Raw genomic sequence first — 22485 nt, forward strand, 5'->3', positions numbered from 1 at the left:
TCAAATGCAACATAAGATTAGTGTGTGTGCTGACTTTTCACTATATATTGCAGTGAATGAAAAAAACAACTTACAGGATGAAAATAAAAAGATATCTGAACAGCTTCAGCAGTTGCAGAAGCAGATGGAGTAAGTTCCTTTTTCTCAACATTAATTTCAGAAAATATTACGTCTGTTTAATTCCTCAAACTTGAGTCAGATCTCTTAATAAATTGTCCAATGAAAGTCCACTTTCATTTGGAATTAATAAAGAACTGAAAACAAATATCTTGCTATCTCAATATGCAGCATTTTCCCTTATTTTACACTGTGTGTGTGTGTGTGTCAGAGGGAAAGAATTTCTGTAACCAAGTGATTGGACTTATTGATAGCTTTAAGAGACCGTGGTCATTTTAAATTATCTTGGTCATTATGAATATGGATTTTAAATTCATATTCACTTATACCAGTGTAGATACTCAGATTATTCTTTCTCGCCTGGATGAGATTTTAGAAAAGAGATTTCTAAATTAGATATTTAGTGAGAGGGGGAAATCTCTGAAAAGCAGTACATTTTGCAAGAGACCCCAAGTATAAATGCAATCCAATGACCTACATATTCTCCAATGTAATATGATAGAACATGTAATATTGTACTTAACACAGAGATGATGTTGCATTGTGGGAGAGCGAGCTAGTATTCTTTCATGCAGCTGTGATGCAAAAGCACTCGAAATATTTTGTTCGGTTCTGGTCTTCTAGGGATCAGTCCTGTGATGGCAGGAACATAGACTAGAGGAACTAATAGGTCTTCTCCTTTTCAAGCATATATAATGAAATTAGATCTTTACTGCTTGGTTGTCCTCCTAGCAGGGCTAAAACTGTCTAAAATTACTATTTCCAAAGAGACTTATGAAGGTATAGGGGAAGGCAGTCTAGATTATAGGAAAACTGTATTGTGTGTTCAAATCCTATTTTACTAGAGGTCTTTCTACCATCCTTGGATGGAGAGATCAGAGACTTCCATGTTCAAATATTTTGGGTGGTTTCTGGGAGTCTTTCCATATTTCAGGAATTATGTATTTGGTGTAGTAATCTTTATGGACACTCTATATGTTGGAGAGCCTTTTCAGCAGTTACTGAACTGAACTTTAAACCCTTCTTCTCTGGCTGTTTTATGTTATACTATTTTGGAAGTCTATCTGAAATAGATCAGGAGAATGGTGGAGAAAAATATATTATTTACATGCTATTTCAGTTTCTCAGTTATCTTGTACAAGACTGAGTAGCCTACTAATACTGAATGGAGATTCCAGCAATTAGTTCATGTTTGCAGGATAACTGAATGGATAAAAGTTGAGAAAATATGTAGCCAGTATTACTGCTTTCGTTACTGGTTCTTGATAGTACTTAGTGAATTTCATATGGAGAATTTCAAGTCAAGCAAAGTCTGTTTGATAGCAGGTGGCATAGCTCTAAGGTTTCAGTATTTTCTGTGACCCCTATTTGAAGAGAAGCAGCATAACCCACACATAAGTACTCACCTTGAAGTGTTCAAAGAAACAAACTTAGCAGGTAAAAAATATACCCGAGTTGACACTTCAGACTTGTCATACTAATTAAGCCTAAGTAGCTCAGTCATTCTTGTTGATTGAGCTGATTTCTACATTTTTTTCATTGCATTTCCAGCTTCTTTTACAGAAGCCATTACAAGTTACCTTAATGCAACCACAACATTTTTTTTCCTGTTGGTTTGATCAAAACTTGCTGTGTGACTTTACACAACTCACTAACCTGTGCCTCAGTTTTTGTGGGTGGTGATAATTTATCTTTGTAAAGTACTTTGAAATCACCAGTTTAAAGGCACTATAAACATACAGAATTTTATTTCTTCTTTTGTTATTTTATTTTATTGTATAGCTAGGTAGTTCCCTCAGTCATTGAAGAGGATTTTGCTTGGCAGTTTCTCCACACTTCCTCCTCCTCTTCCTTTAGATCTAAGTCCTCGCATCCTACTTTCTAAAGACAGGAAAGTGGTCTCCAGTCTCTGGTTTCTCTTGAGAGGTCAAAAGGAGAAGTAACATTAAGGAAAAATGACAAAGGCAGCCTGACTGAGTTTGATTTCCTTAACTCTTTGTCTTTTCCCATGTGACAGTGAAAAGTACTTCCCGTAAGAGGACAAAAAAGGATAAAACATTCTGTTTATCTAGTTCAGAGATCTCTAATTAGAGCTTGTTCTTTCCCTCTGTGATCCCTGCCACTTTTAGATATGATTTCTTGGGAGAAAAGGTTTACCACTTTATTAAACCAGTTTTTGCACATCATGAGTAGGCTCTGAGACCACACAAAATAGGGCCAAGTGAACTTCACGCTTACTGATCAATGCATTTTTAAACATGTTTCAGGTGACTTCTTTCTCTAAAAGGTGGCACAGCTTGGGGTATAGGGCTCTCTTAGGAGTTGTCTTAATCTTCTAAAAACAAATTAAATAAAGGCCTCTATAGGGCAGTCAGTAAACCGCAGCATGGAATCATATGTGAGGGAAGATTGTCTCTGAGCAATTTTAGTAACATTAAGGAACTTTAAACTTACCTGGTAGCATCTCTCTTATTGTTTATGTTCTTGAGGAATATAGGAATTGCCATAATGGGTCAGACCAGTGGTCCATCTTCTTCTGGATCTTGTCATCAAAAGTGACAAGTACTTGATGGTTCTTACTGCAAGAGATTGACTTAAACCCTGAAGCATGAAAGTTTATGAAGTTCACAGGATGATCTAGCCTTTCTGAATTTCTTGTTAGGTCTGTCTCTTCTAATAGTCTGGAGTCATGATGACAATACTAATTCTATATTGTGTTGCTCTTGGCTATATATTTTGAATCTGTGATTGTCATTTTCTTAAGCTGATTTTCATAAATTTCTTAAAATTAAAGATTTAGCTCTTCATGTTGCTGTTTCTAGGTTTTATTTTAGCTCTGAATTCTGTCCTCAGGGGGAGAGAGCAACAAGCAATGGAATTGGAGGAAGGGGTCATTCCAGATTCACCCGTTCAATCTTTTTCACTATCAGTGGTTAATCGTATCCGAAGAAAGAAAGAGAACAGGCATGTCCGATACACAGAGCAAACACATACAGATCTGGAGCATTCTGAAAGCACTAATGGTAAGAGTGTTGTTTTTAGTCACCTTTTTCTATAGTGGCTTTTCAAGATTTTAAAGGGAAAAGAAAACAAAAGCCACATTTAATTTTGAATTCAAAAGATTTAAAAGCTTTCTGTATACAAGTTCAAAAAAAGTGAATTGGTTATGTATTGTAATAATTGTGCCGGTGCTCTAGGGTAAAAAGTTGTTTTGATTTTAAACATACCACTAGCATATTAGTTAATGTGTGTCCTACTCTCCCAAGGTTTCTGAATTCCCGTATTAGTATATGATTTTGGCAGACAATAGATTTTTCTGAATCTTACCCTTTCTAGAACTCCTAAATAATAAAAAGAAATTGAGGGGCTGAATCCAAATCTTGTTCAGATAATTAACAAATGTGATAATGTACTCATTGTTATAATAGATCAATTAATTTACATTTTAAATGGAATTTATTTTAAAAGTAATTGCAAAAAATGGCCTCATAGGGATACATGTTTGGGTTTCAGTGACTTCAGAATCAAACTTGTTCAGTTTGTAAGCAAAAAGTTTTTTTTTCCTCAAATCTACTCTGAAAACTGCCTAGGAATCATAAATTCATAGACTTTTTCTTTTCTTTTCTTTCTTTTTTTTTTTTTTTAAAGTCCAGAAGGGATCATCATGATGATCTAGTCTGACATTCTGCATAACACAGGCCAAAGAACATCACCCAATAATTTCTGCATCAAGTCTATAACTTCTGTTTCAGCTATAGCATATCTTAGAAAGACATCCAGTCTTGATTTAAAGACAAGTGATGGAAATTCTATCATATCCCTGGGTAAATTGTGCCAATGTTAATTACCCTCACCGTATAAATTTGGAAGTCTAGCTGTATTCTTTCCTTCACACACAGCCTTGCTAGTAATAGTTTTAGTAAAAGCTGTACCCTCAGTTAACACCTATACAAACCAGATGTTACTTATTGTTAGATATTTGTTAATAGCCATTCAGGACTTCACTCTACCATCTAGGCATCCCTGAATTAGTTTCTTGGAGTAACACTTACCTGAAGTTTGGAATTGCACTTTCTGCAGTATATGTGCTTGTTGCACCACCTAGTGGAGAACAAAAGAAAAGCCAATCTGCCATGTTCAGTTACTGCAGAGAAGTTGCATCAAAATTAACAAAATAGCCACCTGAATTGAGCAACTGCAAAACATGTTTTTCTGTTATAAGAATCCTGCTTACATTTGTCTTGTACACAAACCTATTATTACTGCAGGCATTTGGATTAATCTAAACTTGGTCTAAGATATTCACTTAACAAATGTAAACTACTTTAATAACAATACAAACTATTTTTAGGTGCAGTAAGATTTCCTGCATATATTATAATGATACACAGGATGCATGTTACTAGATTTGAATATTGTATTCCAGACGCTCATACTATGTTAATTTATTTCTTGTAAAATAAGAATGTATCCTGCAAATATAGAAGCCTCTGAATAGTTATAAATATAAATTTTTAATAGGCTCTTTTCTTTTCAGGAATAAAAATAGAAAATATTAATCACAAAGTATATTAACTATTCTTACAGGCTGTTGGTACCATGCTGGAAAAGGTTAACTACGTATCAGTGTATAACCATACAAAATGTCTTGCTTGTAATCCAAAGTGAAGTTATTCACTATAGTCATCATTGTCTTAACTGACCTGCTGGTGGGACAGCTGAAAATTATCCCCTCTAATAGGAAAATTTTTAAGCAACTGTCTCCCCTTTCAGCTGGCAGGTGTACAGAACATAGGCTTTGAGTAAATGGGGTCTAACTGTAATGTGTTACATACATAACTGTGATTTGTTGCATCAACATAAATGATAATTATCTGTCAGAATATCTTTACTGTTATTTGGCTGGCTTGTTTTACGCTTTCATGTTAAAAAGTACTTTTCTTGAGCACAATTTCATCTCAAGAAATGTAACTTCTATTTTGTTATTATTTTTGTTTTTTTTCCCTTCAAGTCTTGATCATGGAAACACTTTAATTTTAAGCATGTGAAGATAATGGGACTGCTCACATACTTAAAGTTAAGTGTGTGCACAAGTGTTTACAGGATTGAAACCCTAGTCTGTACCTATTCATAATTATGAAGCCAGGTCATATCCAATTTAACTCCTATTTTTATTCCTTTATCTAGCATTTGGAAAAGTTCCATTGTCGTCATCCACTCAAATTCCTAAGCACTGTGGAAAGGAAATACTAGTGGCAGACACCTGTGACCAAGAACTGTCCCCGATAGCAAGTAAATACTAGGTTTAATCATATTTTTTCATAAGGGAAAAAACACAGGCAGTTATGGGTAACCAGTAACTCAAATTCAATTTGTAGTTTTCAATTTGAGCTCGGGAGCCAGAAAAAAGGAGTAATCTTAATCCCATAATTACTGTGGATATTTCCTCAGTGAGCTGGCATACACTCCTGAGATCTAGTTCCCATTCTTGTCACTGAGTTCCATTGTCATTTTGGGAAAGTCTTTTAATGTCTATAAAATAGATTAAAATACTGTAAGTGCTAAATCTTACTATTCTTATAGTCATCCAGCACTGTCTCCAGTACAAGAGGTTATAACTAAAATCCTTTCTCCCATTTGATTCCAAATGTTTAAACTTGGTTTCTGTTCCTGTATTCTTGGCATAATCATGAGTTGGTGTAGCTTTATTTTTTTCTCCACTTCATGTTCTTTACTTTAGAAACAAGATGTCAAGCTTGTAATTTCCAGAAATTTCAGTTTTCTGGATTTTTCTGGGAAATATTTAATTAGATGACTGGAGATAGCACTGTTTCAGAAAGTATTCCTGTAGGACACTCTTGTGTTTGTCACCTGAAAGCCCATTATTTCCCCCTGATTTAATGAACTGAGCTGTTCTACGACTCTGTAAGAAGGCAAGTTTGCCTTTCTTTACTTCCCTAATCTAAATCTTAAATGAATAACTTTAAGGGGAAAAAACTACAAGTATTGAATGGAAATATGCATACAGTCAGTTCACTGTTTCATATAATGCATTGAATACATTTGTAAAAATGTTACAAAATTGTGAACATTTCATATTCTATATATGCAGTTAAATAATTAGAAATTATGTAAAACCATATGGCATTAAAAATATTTAAGTTGTCAGATCTAACAGGCACCTGTTTTAGAGCAGATCATTCCCTCATGTCTGCCGCCATGTTTGTTTTTAGCAGACAGTGTAGATTTCCTTCAATGTGGGATTATTTTTAAAGTAATTAACTGTCTGGAGCAATAATCTTAGTTTGAATTTTAAATTCCTCTACATTAGAAGCAGATAGTAAATGTTTTAGAGATAGCAAATATTCTAAAATATGTTAGGACCGTTAGAATAAGGTCTTTCTTTTAACCCAGTTGGAGTAATTTGCCCATAGATTAATGGGCCATCTTGAAATACTGAGTTTCATTGGCAGTAAGTTTGCTCTGGATAATGTTTTCAAAATGGAAAAATTCTTCACTCAAAAGAAGAATTTCCAATAAAATGTGAAATAACAAAATGTTTTGAGCACTATGTAGCATAACATCATACTGAAATGCAATATAATAATAATTAAATTTAATGATCAGTTTTTAAAAATCTGATGATAAATAAGCCTGGTAAAACTGCGTTACTCTGGGCCAAATTTTCCAAAATAGCCAAGTTGCATGTTCCTAATTGGCATGGTCGGGTTCAGATAATTGCATGTTACACTACCTATTTTGTGCATGTAGCTGCACACTTTGGCCTGCAGTGTATTTAAATTTGCAGTGTATGTAGCTAATTCTAAAATCTTTTTCAATTAGTTAATTAAAGAGCAGACTGAAGATTACAGCCAATTAGTGTATTATCAGGTGCTATGTCTTCTGCAGAAATTTAAAATTACTGTGGTTGGTATAGGTGTAAAGAATATCATCATGTATCCCAGCATCCTTAAAAAGTCAGTATATGAGCATATAAAAACTGTGCTATTATTACTTCAACGTACTTTTCCTAACACCACTTCCTAAACTCAATTTTCCCTTGAATTGAGATGGAAGTACTTAATTTGGTACCTGGGAGTAGAGTTTTGGGGGCTCTTGTCACAGAGGCATGATTATAGCATATCATCTGCTTTCCCCACTCAGGATTTTTCTTCCTTTATGCTCGACAAGGAGGGGTTTTGGGGACAATGCAGAAATCAAAGGGAACCCAATCCATTCTTTTGGGTCCATTTGCTCTGTGCTTCTATGTCTGTTTGGATATTGCTGCTATGCTCAGCACTCTACTTGTTCTGCCTGGCTACCAGAAGAGAAGTGTGTTGGAAAAGGTAGCCATTTTCAGATATGCAGAGACTTCAGGAAAAAAATCTGTGACAGCTTGTGAAGCATAGTCTTTGAGGCTAGCCAAAGGCAATGACTCTAACACATTAGTTTGACTGGAATCTTAATATTCTTATTTTCTGCTGTCTACTTAACCACTAAAATGAGATCAAATATATTTAGTGCTTAAGCCTGTAGTGAGATTTTACAGTTTATATATTATAGTTGTAATCATTAAGACTGAATTAATTAGGTATCTTAAGTACATCTTAAAAATGCAGTAACTCAGAAATAACCTTGCATAGTACTCTGCCTCTGTAGGTAATGTTCCTCTTATTCTAAAGAATGTAGAATGTCATGCATTACTTCAGTCTTCCCAGTCACTGAGTGTGAAATGTTTTATAGTACGTGCAGTGTTAGAAAAGTTAGACTTTAAAAAGTTAACATCTTCTACATTTACTTTTTGGTGCACTATCACCATTGACACATACGTACTGCGCCAATCCACTTGCCACTATCATTGAACTCATACTGTAGATGGGAAGCTTGAAAGGGTAATTTCTGCTCAGATTGTCTCTGTACAGTTTGATTTTGTGGGACTGCATATGAATAGAAGGACTATCTTCCCTTCTGTATAGACAAGAATCCCAAGTTTTCACTAAATTTACCATGTCCCAAACAGCTCAGCACACTTCTGTCACTTTGATGTGGTTTTCAATTTATGGACTCTTTTTTTAAATCTGACTCAATTTACACAGTCTGTGTAAGAGTAGAATAAAATTATCATGTATGTATAATGTATTAATTATGTCTTTTTCTATCCACATAGATAAACAAGGGATGGGAAGCTATCCTGTTGCAAAGCCATCTTTTAACTTGGCTGCAGTTGTTGCAGAAACAATTGGACTCGTTCAAGAAGAATCTGTAAGTAATGTTCCTGTATTTCTCAAAAAATAAATCTTATAAGCCAGTTATTGTGTAATGCAGTGTTTGTCAAGCTATGTAACTGACCTTGTTGGAGAACTGCTGAGCTCCAGGAACGTAAAAGTCACCCTAAGAAGAAAAGTAATTATTTCTTGACTATTTTCACTTTAAGCAAAAGCCTTCTGAATAATACATTTTCTAAGGGTATGTCTACACTACTCGGCGGGCAGCGATCGATTCAGGAGGGATTGATTTATCGCGTCTAATCTAGACGTGAGAAATCGACCCCCGAACACCCTCTCCCGTCGACTCCTGTACTCCAGCGCTGCAAGAGGCGCAGGCAGAGTCGACGGGGGAGTGGCAGCTGTCGACTCACCGTGGTGAAGACACCACGGTAAGTCGATCTAAGTACGTCTATTTCAGCTACATTATTCACATAGCTGAAGTTACATAACTTAGATCGATCTCCACCCCCCTCCCCCACCCCCCAGTGTAGACCAGGGCTCAGTATTCTAAATACTGTTCTGTTTTTGCTTACTCCTGATGTAATGGCCTAGCAAGAAAGAGAAATGAACAGGCTTCCTGTCCACAGGCTTTAAGTAGCTTTATAAAATGTATTATTTCCCCCCCCACTTACAACTCTTCATTTGAATAAAACAATGAGTTAAGTCCACAGATCTGGCTAGCCTGTGCTCAGTGCAGAAACTGTGGTGATGGGATGGAGGAAGGGTGGTTCTAAGTCGCATTTATAGTTCCTCTGGTCTTCAGGGCTGTCTGGGGATTGAACCCAGCCCTCATTGTAACTTGGAGCTGCCACTAGAATAGTCCCTAAAGGACCCAACTGCCAGGGATCACCAGAGTACAGCATACTTTTTCCCACACAAAACTTGTGCTTTGGGGAGTAGGAGGAATTGTTGGCATAAAGGTGGCTAGGGTGGCTTCATGGCACCCCCAGAATTCAGCTACCTGTTCAGTTAGATTTCTGGCCTTGCATCATTGGAGCAGTCAAAGGGAGTGGAACAGGTGGCCTCAATCTGGCCAATAAATTCACCTTTTCTGATAAATAAACTTTTTAACTGTAGTAACTGTATAAATTATAGTGGAACAATTGAAATTCTCTGTTTTACTTCTTAAACCAAGTAGGAGCTTACCGGAAAAAATCATCCTAGAGATCTCTACACTCACTAGCATAAGGGTATCCCTCGTATGTAATGGAGACAGAACTTTCGGGAGCTGTTCCAAGACATTGGAACAAACTCCCACAGGAACAAAGGACCATCACAAACCACCTCACCTTCTGTTCCACTGTTTTCAACCTTCCCTACTCTGACAGACACATAGCAACATATACATTTCAAAACAAAAAAACCCAAACCCTACCAAAACCGTGCACTGCACATGCAATTCTTCTTTTTGGGGGGGGGTGGGGGTGGAGGGGAGAAGGGAGAATGAGCAGATGTTGTGTAGTTCTGTATGACATTAGTCACGTTCACTTAAAGAACTATTGGAAGGCATGTCTGTACTGTAGTGTAAGCCCATACTCGGGCTTCTATCTAAAGCCCCCTTCTGTCTGCACACAAATCTCTTGGACTCGGGACAGGGTCCTAGGACCCCACAAGTTTGGAGGGGTCAAGCCAAGACCCAGTGTTCAAACCTGGGTAAACACAGTCTCCCCTGGACTTGGGTCCTGAGAGTCTGCAAAAAGTATCCCACAATCCCTTGGGCTGACACTCTTTGAGAGAGAGGAAAATCGACTTGAGGGAAACAGGAGCAACCCCCTTGTTCTAGTACAGCAGCTCAGCAAGTTGGCGGTTAGCCTTTCCATTTTATTCTGACCAATGAACTGCAAACACAACTTTGGAGAACCTTCTGCATTTGCAGTGGACGCTGACCAAGAGTAGTCCTTTGCGAAACGCACTGCTTCATGGTTGTGGGAGCACAGGCAGATTTTGGTTAATCTCTCCAGTGAGTCCAGCTAAACCGTGGATTTTAGTAAGAGTACAAGGAATGACCACGTATAACACCAAATAGCGAAGAAGCTGGCAGCGTTGGAAATTTACTGGACCAGTGACCAGTGCAGAGAGTGAATTAAGTGACTCAAGACTGAGTACCAGAAAAAATAGCAACAAGAGCTGCATGTTAGGCAACCCGCCAACAGTCATGCCTGTTTTATGATGAGTTTGATCAGATGCTATGTTCTGCGTTGAGCATGGAGCCAGTGGTGGTACATGATGACTTGGTCAGCCAAGATGGCAACCTGCGTGTCCCAGAGTCCAGCATGGAAACAAAATGAAGTCAGCAAACTGACTGCTGCTGACACCAGTTCAGAGGAAGCTTTGCCACAGGAGCAGCTGCAGCTCATCTCGGGGCTGTACTCAGAAGAGTTTTTTGTGCCCCATAGAGGAACGGCCTGCCACGGAGCCTGGTAAGTTTCCAGCTCCATTTTAATGTTTATTAATATAGAAATGGGAGTGATTTCCATTCTATGAATGAATGCAAAAGTTAGTGCTAGCCCTGGGTAGCAGTGTGTATCCACTAATGGCAGACGGTATGCCAGCACCTCGGTGTTCACCACCAAATGGAATTCAAAATGGAGACCATGAAATGCAAACAGTTAAAAACACATTTAAAAGTGAGTTGTTTCTGGAAAGCCACACGTTTTTGATAGCACATTCCTCTTGCTAAAAATAACAACTTTACATTGCCATCCCCATAAGTACACTGCTCTGTAACCACTCAACAGTGTAATGAGGCACTTGGAAACAGTGAACTGAGGGGATTATGAAAATGTGTTCCATTTACAAATCTGGTCCATTTCAGTTACATGTAGTTCATGCAGTCCATAGGTGACTAAATCATTTCTCCCAAATACGACTGGGGTTTTAAGTTTGGTCCAGAAATGTGCCGGGGATGTGGGAATGGCTGTGGAGTTCTGGGTATTTTCATGCAGTCATAACAGGCTCAGTCATGTGGATGCTTACACAGCATCTTGTTGATTCCCTCATGAATTCTGACCCAATCCCAGGTGCTGATAGCTGCAAACTTTTCCCATAGCAGGAACTCCAGATAGGTAGTCATGATTTGGGGAAGGGCATATTTTCCAGGGCCATTTTGGTAGCTGACCATCCCGCTCCACTCGTAGAGGCGCTGTTCAGTCACTACTTTGCATATTTCATTGGCAGGCATTGCTGGTTTCCCATGGGCAGCTTGCAGTAACACCTCTATTTGCCAGTTGGGGACCACAAGAACTGGTATGTCCTCCAAAATGTGGAATGCCTGAAATGATAGAGCAACCTTTTGTAGAACAGCCACTAATGTCCCTGTTGCCCTCCCACAGCCCAAGTTGTTCTGCAATTCTTCGGGGAGGGGGAGAAAGCAGCTGCGATTTTTAACTTGCCATTGTCTCTGTACTTATTACACTGTGATTAACCTGGCTGTGTCCAGGGAGCTTCTGTGGGCTGAAGCATCCCCCTCACAATATATTGAAATTCGGTTTTTAAAAGTAACATTTTATATCCTTGAAATTCCACAAGGATTTTTTCTTTGCTCCTGCACTGAGCTATTTGAGACAATAACCCTCTGTGTCTTGCCTTATTCCAGGCCCCTCAACTTCTACAGGCTAGTACTTCTACAGCGCAGAAGAAGCCTGTGTCAGTGTACCTTCATGGACCGTTCAGAAAGGAAGCATTTCTGTGATGAACTTATAGTTGTAGTTCTGGACAAGGCCAACAAGGAGGTCCGTTACCTAAGAGAGAGGGACTTATGGCTAGAGGAAAGGCATGACGAGAGGCAAGCAGAAAGGTTCAGGCTGGCTGTACAGCTTGAGGACAGGGTTGCAGCACAGGAGCTGACATTTGCTTCCTAGTTCCTAGAAAAGGAACAGCAGCTAAGGGAGGATGACAGAACTCAGCAGAAAGAACTATTTGAATGGCTGCTATCACTGATGTCCGCATGAGTACTGGCTCCTGCTGCACCCGCATCATGGCTTGAGTCCCCTTTGCAGTACCCTGTGCTGCAGTCCAGGAGCAGCTTGGACAACTCTATGACTGGGTGGCCCATGCAATAGGGCCCCATCAGTGGCTGGGCAGGGCAACAGTGCCCCAGTCAGTCCTCTGTACTGACATCCTCCCCCATGGATGCCTTTACTGCCCTCCCCAGTGCCTAGCGCTTGGCAAACATGGGAGGAAGGGAAAGGAGATTGGGGAGCCGGGGGACATGCAACAGTAGGGGGTTTCTGTCTTGTAGATGGTTTCACTGTTTGTTTGTAAGGTTCTGTTACTGGTGTTTTGGTGTGGTGGCCTGCCTGGCAATGTGTTAATGTTGTATTTTTCTAATAAATGTTTCCTAATAAAGCTTTTTATTTTAGTAAGAAATGTCATTGCTATCACTGCATCACATCATATAATGTGTGTTTCAATAAAAAAAGTAAATACATGATCAGAGATAATTGGGAATTGGTATACACCTCTACCTCGATATAACGCTGTCCTCGGGAGCCAAAAAATCTTACCGCGTTATAGATGAAACCGTGTTATATTGAACTTGCTTTGATCCACCGGAGTGCACAGCCCCGCCCCCCCAGAGCACTGCTTTACCACGTTATATCCGAATTCGTGTTATATCAGGTCGCGTTACATCGAGGTAGAGGTGTATAAGTGCTATTTTTCAATACAGTTAGTTACATCAATACATACATCAGTCACTTCCTTACATCAGAGAATTAACCTTCCCTCATCTTCCATTCAATAAGCTCTCAGGTCATTCATAAGTACATTTCATGGCAATCAACGCCTCTCCCTTACTCCCCTCTACAAGAATATTCATAAAGGAACTATTCTCCCTCTTCATTGGCCCATGCAAGTCTGTAATGTGGGAGCACAAAGCATCCCTAACTTCTGTTGCCGACGTGCACCCAGATCCATCTGTGGTAGGTGCACTTTTCTGGCTGAGTATACCAGTTCAGCAGCCCATTCAAGGGGAAATGGCTCACCTTTGGCATCACAAAAATTGTGACGAACACAGCAAGCCACAGCATGAGCGCAGCATTGATGACATTGGAATCCAAACGTGTCTGTAGACACCTCCCAATAGGATTTCTATCTGCCAAATGCACATTCAACAACCATTCTACACCTGCTAAGAGTGTAATTAAGCGTTTTGCCAGGGCCTCTGATATCCGGGTACAGTTAAGCCAAGGCCAACAGGGGCATGTGGGGCCCCAAGAATGACAGTAACTCCATTTATGACAATGTCATTTGGTGGGGATAGTGTCATAGTCTGTCCATGAATGTAGGCTCCCAATCAGCAGAAAACCCTGGCATCATGATTTTTTCCAGTGCAGCTCACGTTGATGTTCATAAATTGGCCACTGTGGTCCACAAGTGCTTGCATAACAATGGAGAAGTACCCTTTGCAGTTTATGTACTCGTGCTCTTTGAGGGGGGCAAAGTATGGGCACATGCAGCCCATCAGTGGCCCCGGCACAGCTTGAAAACACCATTCTCTCAAAGCCAGCAGTTACTTCCAGAATATCTTTTATGCCCATCACTGTGGGGTATATCGCACACCTGATTGCCTCAGAAACCTCTGCCACCACTTTATCCACTGTTGACTTTCCAACACCAAACTTGTTGGCAACAGACATATAGTATTCTGGGGTAGCCAGCTTCCAGATGATTATAGCAACTCGTTTCTGGACCAGCCTGGCCGCCCTCATGCATGTGTCTATATGGTGGAGAATCGGGGCAAGTTGCTCACAAAGCTCCAGAAATGGAGCTTTCTTCATGCAAAAATTCTGGACCTGCTGCTGGTCATCCTAGATCTGCAAAACAATGGGATCCCAGCAGTCTGTGCTTGTGGCCCTGCTCTCAGAAGTCAGTCTGTGTAGAAGTTAGCAGCAGCTATACCAAGTGTCATGAGCAACATCAGCCAGTTCAAGTCTGCCATGTCTGTGTTCTCCCGCTCCATCATTAGCTCTGTCAGGTGCCTTCAGTGGGTCAGAAAATGTCTCAGAAATGTCCACCAGCATCTCATGGAACCTCTGCCTGTTTCCTGGAACAGGAGTAAAAGTGCATGTGAGAGAAATTCTTCAAATGGCGCCTTGCTGGCTTTGGTTACTGGGAGCATGCAGACCAAAATGAGAGGTCTTGGCAGATAAATGCTTGGCAGGATGTGTTGGTAGGCTGTTCAAACTTCCTGTAACGTGTAGGGTGGACAGTCAAGTTTTCCTATGCTGTACCACAAAGAAAGGGCTAGAGCAATCACATTTCAGGAGAGTGCTAGGAAGTCTGGTTGGTTAGACTTGGATCTGCATACTGCAGTGTGGATGCTAGAGCCCTGGTTTTGGGCCTAGGGTTGACAATCAGTGTAGATGCTCAAGTCCTGGGTCCACGACTCAAGTCCCACTAACCCTGGACTTGCATTGAAGTGTAGACATACCCTCGGATTCCACCATGGAGAGGATAGTAAAAGAATCTGTATAGAATCGTGTTTTTCTTAGGAGTACAAAATGAAACGAGTTCTTTACTGGTTTGCATGCATGAAACATGGTAGCTAACTGTCTTGAAAAAAATTTTAAAGCGCTTTTTTAGGGCTCATTTAAAAGCAGATTGTTAAGGTAGTATAATAGCTGGCTGGTAAACTTCAGCTACTTATTCATCTCAAGACTTTCAAAATTGAACTATTTAGTTTGGGATTTTTGGTGTTCTAATTTTCAAGTCTAATATTTATCATTTTAATTCTTTTCTATTATTTCATTCATTATTTTTATGGCATTCAAGGAGTCCCAGAGTGTACTGAATGCTCTTAGAAGTGACATTCCGATGACCCAGGTGCCTCAGAGCCCACAGCAGGAAGATTCCAGAAAACAGCTAGCTCATGAATCATCAAGAAATAATGACAACTTGGGGTGAGTTTCTTTTTAATTTATAGCAAATAAAAATGAATAGCGGTAAACTGGCTTATATCAAGTCTTAGTTTTGATAGAATATGGTGTCTGTCTTTAAAGTTACGACTCTGCAAAACCCAGTAGTTTCATTTTATGTGGGCTTCATGGACCCGAACAGGTCAGTGTTCTAAAACCAAACAAAATTCCTTATGACTTGGAGAGATTTACAAAACCATTGATTTTTACTTCTTTCTTACCAAGATGACATCAAATGTTTGAGGGGAAAGTATCCCAGTGCAATGAATCCCCACTTCTGAGATTTCCTTAGCTATTGTGTGGTGCCTTCTGGGGCACCTTCAACCTCAGACTCTGGTAAGATAGTGGAGTGGCACCAGGAATTCACTCTTGCTGAAAAGAGACAGGCAGGTGGGCCATTCCCCTTAATTTCTTCTCTAAGGTGGCATGGGTGGGAGTGACCCATTTGGTAAGTGAGCTGGCTGCCACTGAAGATCCCAAGAGGGATTATTGAGGAGGTTATAGGTCTCATGCTGTTGAAACAGTCAGTTAAAACAGTAATATGGTTCATATAAGTACCTAGATAGGCCTCTCTCCCAGACCGCCTCCACCTTCCATCCTTTGAATAGATTGAAAGCCAAGGCCTGTTGAGAGATTTCTATGTCAGGTTGATTCCTCTTACAGATTTGAGAGAACCCAGGGTCACATTGAAACAGAAAACCAGATCTGTTTTTGCCTAGTTTTGGTCCTCTGGTTTTAACTCTGATCATTGACCAGATCTCATCTGCGTACAAACAATGTTCATTTCTCATCTTTCCTTTTTATCCAATAAGAAATACAGCCAGGAATAGTGTTGTATTACCCTTTACTAGTACTAACTACTAAAATTGTAGATAATACTGTACTAACAAACTAAAGCCATTACAACTTTTTAATTTTCTGTTCAGCTACTAGAATATATGCTGGTAAGTGTACATAATTTTCCCCTCAATTTATACAGTTGCTGCCTGACAATTGCTGAATAATGCTCATATTTTAGGGGACTGAATTTTTAAAAAAATCATTTTTCCCAGTGGCACAAGGAATGTCTTTCATCTCTCAATATGTTCAGACTTTCAGATTCATCTCAGAACACTCTACCAGATGTAGACTGGGATTCTCAGGTAGCTTCTCCTGTTTTTGGAGCATCTAACAACATGAAGAACAGCCTGACTTCAAGTCTTTCCCCTTCTGTTTTAGAAACAGGACTGAAGTCCAATGCCAAAAAAGACTCCTTCAACAGTACTTTCAGTTCTAGATCTCACAAAATTAGATCAAAATCTGAAGATGTTGCTCTTGTTGCACCACTTAATCTTGGGATTGAAGTAAACTCTGTTATCAGCCAGGCCTCAGCCAGTAGGCAGATGGTTGTGAAAAGGGATGCAAATGAATCCATAACTTGTGTGGTCAACACTTGCTCAGGTAAAGAGATGATCAAGAATGACTTCCTCCTTGCACCCCACAAACAAGTGGCAGACAGATGTGCTAAAAGAAAGAAAACAGAAGATGAGCGTGTGACTAGCTGTGAAAAAACATCTTTCAACAAAGAAAACTCTTTCCCTTTTCAAGCAGACATTCAACCTGTTAATGGAGATCATATAATTGATAAGCCTCTAGACCTGTCTGATCGTCTTTCTGCTATTCGCTGTCAAGAAAAAAGCTCAAGAAGTGATGAGATCTGTAAAAATAGACTAAGACAGGTGACGCTGCATGATGTTTTTTCACAGCTGGTGAAGCCCGTTCCAAAGGGTTCTTCATCCATCCAAAATACCAACAATGGAAACTATTTGTCAGGAAAAGAGTCACAAGAACATCCCTATGTACAGGAGATGATTCTCCAGTCACGTGGCAAAACATGCCCAGATAAAAAACCTTTGATGCAAATAAAAGAAGAAATCTCTGTTTTCAAAATCCCATCATTGCCAAACACAGTGGAGACAGAACTACTTTTTGATGACATGAAGGTATGTTGCTTCTCTGAGGGAAATGTGTATTTTATGTTTTTCCTTTCCAAATGTTGTGTTTAAAAAGCCTGAGAAACGTTAAAATTGTAGTATATTGTTAGGTTGCCAGTGGCCATGATCCAATTAGAAAGAAAACCAGGACAGGACATGGAGAATGTGAGCTGGCATCTGTGCTTCAACCAAACCCTTGTAGAATAACAAAAACTAAACCACTACAAAATGAACAAGGTAACTTATTTTCTTTCTTCAGCCCATGCCTATAGTTTAAAGGAGTGGAATGTTCATATTTTCGTTCTTGTGCTCCTATTGTTGTTCTCTTCCTCTAATCCTGCTCCAACTTCATATCCTTTGATAATGCCACCTCTTATTCCTAGAATTACCTCTACATTAACTATCTCCATCCTCGTTTGCCTCAAATCACTTTTTAAAAACATACCTGTTTCATGAAGCTTTCATCAATAATGTCCCCTGTCACTCTGTGTTCACTAGACAGTATTTGTTCATGGCTTTAGATTGTTAAGGGCAGGAAAGATTTTTTTTTTTTTAATCTAGCTTACTTTACATTATAACTGCACATAGCACTTTGCTGCAGTATATGAATAAGATGTTGAAACAAAATAAGTTTGATGTTTTATTGTACATCAACTTTCTCGTATATAGATAGACATTTAAAATTAATGATAGCTGGCTATAAGTCTGTCTGAATGTTTGTTTGCATTCATGTTATCCTTTCTAAGAAAGTCCTGTTCTTTAGTAATGGATAGCATTACTACCAAATACCCTTATTTACAGGAATTATATTATATATTTTCACTTTTCTAATTAGAATGTCTGAATCTCTCTCAATAACTCTTCACTCAGCAGCATTCTTTTGTAGCCAACTCTGAAACAAAAGAACTCAGACCACCAGTGTAGCTATTTGTTTAGTAGTATCTTTACTTTTATGGTCATCATCAGTATTGAATAGATAGGATGAGCTGACAGACCACGTGAAACTTTTTATTGTAATATTATTTAAGACCACCATATTTATATGTACTATACAAAAGAGAGAGTGCATCATTACAGTAACAGTGTATACAGTGAATGTACAGAAGAATCTAAAGGATTATTTAAAATTCTTTATATCCGAATTAAATTATATCAAATTAGTGTACTTACGCTACACTATTTCAACCTTGTTATGAGAAAAATCAAGCCTAAAAGAAGAACAAATAGCTAAAAAGGAAATGCACCTAAGGTTGGCATTAGATGTCAGTAGTTTGAGTCTGATTTGTCTTTTCTCTCTTGCTTCCTGTATCCCCACCTCTAAGATAAACCATCGTTAGAAAATATGCAGTGGAGTATAGATCCAGGAGCAGACCTTTCCCAGTACAAAATGGATATTACGGTTATTGACACCAAGGTAAGCAGAAATTTGAGTCACACCCTCCTATCCCATAAAATAAATAATAAACTTAACTTTTTAAAAAAGAGTAAATTAGGCTAATTTAATAATAGGCTGCATATCTAAAACGTGGTTTAGAAAAAATTGAAAAATGCCAGAGTAGACTTAAACATTACAAATACATTTTACTTATTCTTAGAACAAAACTTTGCAAAGCAGATCCTCAATTTATCTCCCAAAGCTTTTCATTATCCATTACAAAGATAGTGCCACATTCTTTTGAGTGCTTTCCCGGTAGCTGTGGAAAAGGGAACAGTCATTACTAAAATGTTTTGTAAAAAAATTAAAGAATGTTCTTAATTACACAACTTGTCTTTTGTAAGTGTTCACTGTGAACTCTATTGTAAATAGTTGGAGACTTACAAGACTTGACTTTATTAACTTTATTTGGATCACTGACATTTAGTCAGTTAGGAAGCATGGCCTTGTTGAGTGTTTTCCTGAATGGTAATTGTTTTTGTCATTCTTGCTTGTCTTAAAGGTTAATTTGTTTGCAAATGTATTGATTCTTCGTGTAATTGCAGGAATTGTTTCCATGAAATTTGACAGTTTGATGAATTGCTTTATACATCCATAAATAAATTTTCCTTTCATAAAACTTTACAGAAGGTACCTGTAGAATATGATCTCAGTGACTAGTGATGTTCACCAGATTACCCCAATTTCAAATCCAGTTGTATAACCTGGTATTAGCAACAAGTTTCTGTATCTCTGCCATGCAAATGTTACTCTCTGAAGACAACTGTGAAAAACTTATCCGTAGATTCTTAGTTCCGGTAGTGGGGAACTGGTTAAATTTCTTTGGGAGACTTGTCTGAATTGTATCTTAAAGGAACTTCAGGTACCTGATATGAGACTGAAATATGTCAATTAGTTGTAACTTTTAAGTGTGATTACCATTATTATACTTCATTTATTCAGGAAGGCTCTCAATCAAGAGTAGGAGGAGAGACTGACATGGACTATACATACGTTAGTGAAAGCATGCTATTAAAAATGAAAACTCAAGAGCAGAAAGGAGAAAGCAGTCCAAGTATGTATTTTTCTCCTCTTCATAAATAGATTGAAAATTGGCGGCTGATACAGTATAGTTTGTTTTGTAGCATTACTGTAGCATTGCAGTAAAGACTACAGGTTTATCGTGATGGCTTAATCCATTTCCTGTTGAAGTCAATAGAAGACTTTATATTGAGGTCAAAGACTTGGCTAGGGTTCATAGTTTATGGCTGAGATTGTGCTTCCTTTCTACGCTTCTATAAACAAATTAAATATACCTCATATAGTACTTGTAGTCTAACCTGAAATAAACATGTTAAATATTTAAGTACTGTCATCACACAAAAAAATACCCCATTATTGACCCTATCAAACTTCCTTTATCTGTAGAAAGATCTCATTTTAATATAAATATATACAATTAGTGTGTGTGTGTGATTTATTTCATGTCATATGTAAATCAATTTGACTGTATTTAAAATACCTAAGTCGGATGGAGGTGGATTATCATTCACCAGTAAAGAATGCAGATATTTGTGTTTGGATAACTCCACAATAGTAGCTATCAACAAAATACCTCTATTCATGCAGTGCTAAGGTTGAGGATTTATTATTGTGAAATCACTTTGCATATATACACTTATATCAATCAAGGTATCTTTCTGAAGTAGGAAAGCATAATCCATATTCAAAAGATGAAGAACAAGGCACACAAAAATTAAGTGAGTTGACCAAGCTGTTGTAGTGAGACAGTGACAGAGCTGGAAGTACAGTATAACCCTGTTCTTTTGACTAATGTTCCACCGAAAACATATGTTTTGTTGAAAGACTGATTTGGATGTTTGTTCTGACCTTTTTTTATAGAGGGAGAAAGAAAAATGAATGACAGCTTAGCAGAAATGTTTGATCGGACATCATATGAAGAATATAAATCTTGTCTAGAAGATGATAGTCCTTCAGCATGTGATGAAAAAGAAAATCCTCTTGAGGAAGAGGAAGAAAATGAGGAAGTCTCATCAGCGAGCAAACTAACGAGTAAGTAGTATACTTGTTTTTCCTTTAATTATAGTGTTAATACAGTAACTCCTCGCTTAACGTTCCTGAAAAATGCTACTTTAAGCGAAACGATGTTAAGTGAATCCAATTTCCCCATAAGAAGAATAAGTGGGGGTGGGGAGAGGGGAAGGGGGTTAGGTTCCAGGGAAATTTTTTTTGCCAGACAAAAGACTATATATATCAGGGGTTCTCAAACTGGGGGTCAGGACCCCTCAGGGGGTCACGAGGCTATTACATGGGGGGGTTGCGAGCTGTCAGCCTCTACCCCAAACCGCGCTTTGCCTCCAGCATTTATAATGGTGTTAAATATATAAAAACGTGTTTTTAATTTATAAGGGGGGTCGCACTCAGAGGCTTGCTATATGAAAGGGGTCACCAGTAAAAAACAGTTTGAGAACCGCTGATATACTCTGTGTGTGTGTGTGTGTGTGTACAGTATTAAATTGTTTAAGACAACAATTTAATACTGTACACACACACACACACACACACACACATATATATATATCTTAAACAATTTAACACTGTACACAGCAATGATGATTGTGAAGCTTGGTTGAGGTGGTGAAGTCAGAGGGTGGGATATTTCCCAGGGAATGCCTTACTGCTAAATGATGAACTAGCACTTGGCTGAGCCCTCAAGGGTTAACACATTGTTGCTAATGTAGCCTCACACTGTACAAAGCAGCACGAATGGAGGGAGGGGACACAGCATGGCAGAGAGAGACAGACACACATCTTTTGTGTGTGTGTGTGTGGTGTGTGTGTGTGTGTGAGAGAGACATGCATTGCCCCTTTAAGTAGGCTGAGCCCAATCTAAGTACATTGCCTTTTTAAGTAGATCAGCAAGTTGAGACAGCTGCTGCTGCCAGCAAGCTCCCTCTGTCCTGAGCCCTGTCGTGTGTCCCCCTCCTCCCCACTCTATGGAAATGGGGTTAGAGGGGGGGAGACACCCTGACATTAGCACCCCTCTTCCCCCTGCTCCCGGGAGCAGCTCCAAGGCAGAGGGCAGGAGCAGCACACGGCAGTGGCGGGAGGGACAGCTGAACTGCCAGGCAATTGATAGCCTGCTGGGTGGCTGCTGCACAGGGAACTTATGGGAGGTGGGAGCTGATAAGAGGGCTGCCAGTCCACCCTAGTTCCAAGCCCCCACCAGCTAGCTACAATGGTCTGCTCTTTCTGCAAGCAGTGGACAAAGCAGGTGGCTGCCAAACAACGTAATAAGGGAGCATTGCACAACTTTAAATGAGCATGTTCTCTAATTGATCAGCAACGTAACAACGAAACAACGTTAACCGGGACGACTTTAAGTGAGGCATTACTGTAATTAGATTGGTCAAACTAACGGAGAATCTTCTTAATTGGGACACAATCCCACTAGAAACAGAAATATGCCAAGTAAGTGATTATTCTGTTTATCAGAAACTCAAAGGAATTCATTCAGCATTCCAGAATTTTAAGAGAATAGAGAGCCATTTAAAAGCTGCTGCATTAAGTGACTTAGCATTCATACAGAAGCAGGGAAGTATCACAGAAGTTAACATAGGGGCTATACTGTAGGATGTCTGTTCTAGGAATCACCGATTCTTGGTGTTAGTGGGTTGATTTGGTTGCAGTTACTAACTCAATTTAATGTGGGGAGGAGGTAATTCTTTTTTCAAGGAGCTCTTTCTAAGACTATTTGAATATTTTGCATCCTAGCA

The 22485-nt window shown here is 39.0% G+C and overlaps 1 protein-coding gene across 1 annotated transcript in view; it reads left to right on the forward strand.

The window, feature by feature from the left end:
* RBBP8 (RB binding protein 8, endonuclease) overlaps window positions 1–22485 on the forward strand; it is a 57269-nt gene that overhangs the window by 22526 nt on the left and 12258 nt on the right. The window contains exons 6-15 of the mRNA XM_029913878.1: window positions 54–129; window positions 2971–3140; window positions 5305–5409; window positions 8285–8379; window positions 15159–15286; window positions 16392–17283; window positions 17385–17511; window positions 18597–18688; window positions 19652–19763; window positions 20591–20761. Of these exons, the coding sequence (XP_029769738.1) occupies window positions 54–129; window positions 2971–3140; window positions 5305–5409; window positions 8285–8379; window positions 15159–15286; window positions 16392–17283; window positions 17385–17511; window positions 18597–18688; window positions 19652–19763; window positions 20591–20761 (1968 nt within the window). The remainder of the gene's footprint in view (window positions 1–53; window positions 130–2970; window positions 3141–5304; window positions 5410–8284; window positions 8380–15158; window positions 15287–16391; window positions 17284–17384; window positions 17512–18596; window positions 18689–19651; window positions 19764–20590; window positions 20762–22485) is intronic.

This window comes from Terrapene carolina, unplaced genomic scaffold, assembly GCF_002925995.2.
Source record: "Terrapene carolina triunguis isolate 2854851 unplaced genomic scaffold, T_m_triunguis-2.0 Scaffold58, whole genome shotgun sequence".
Taxonomy (NCBI): Eukaryota; Metazoa; Chordata; order Testudines; family Emydidae; genus Terrapene; species Terrapene triunguis.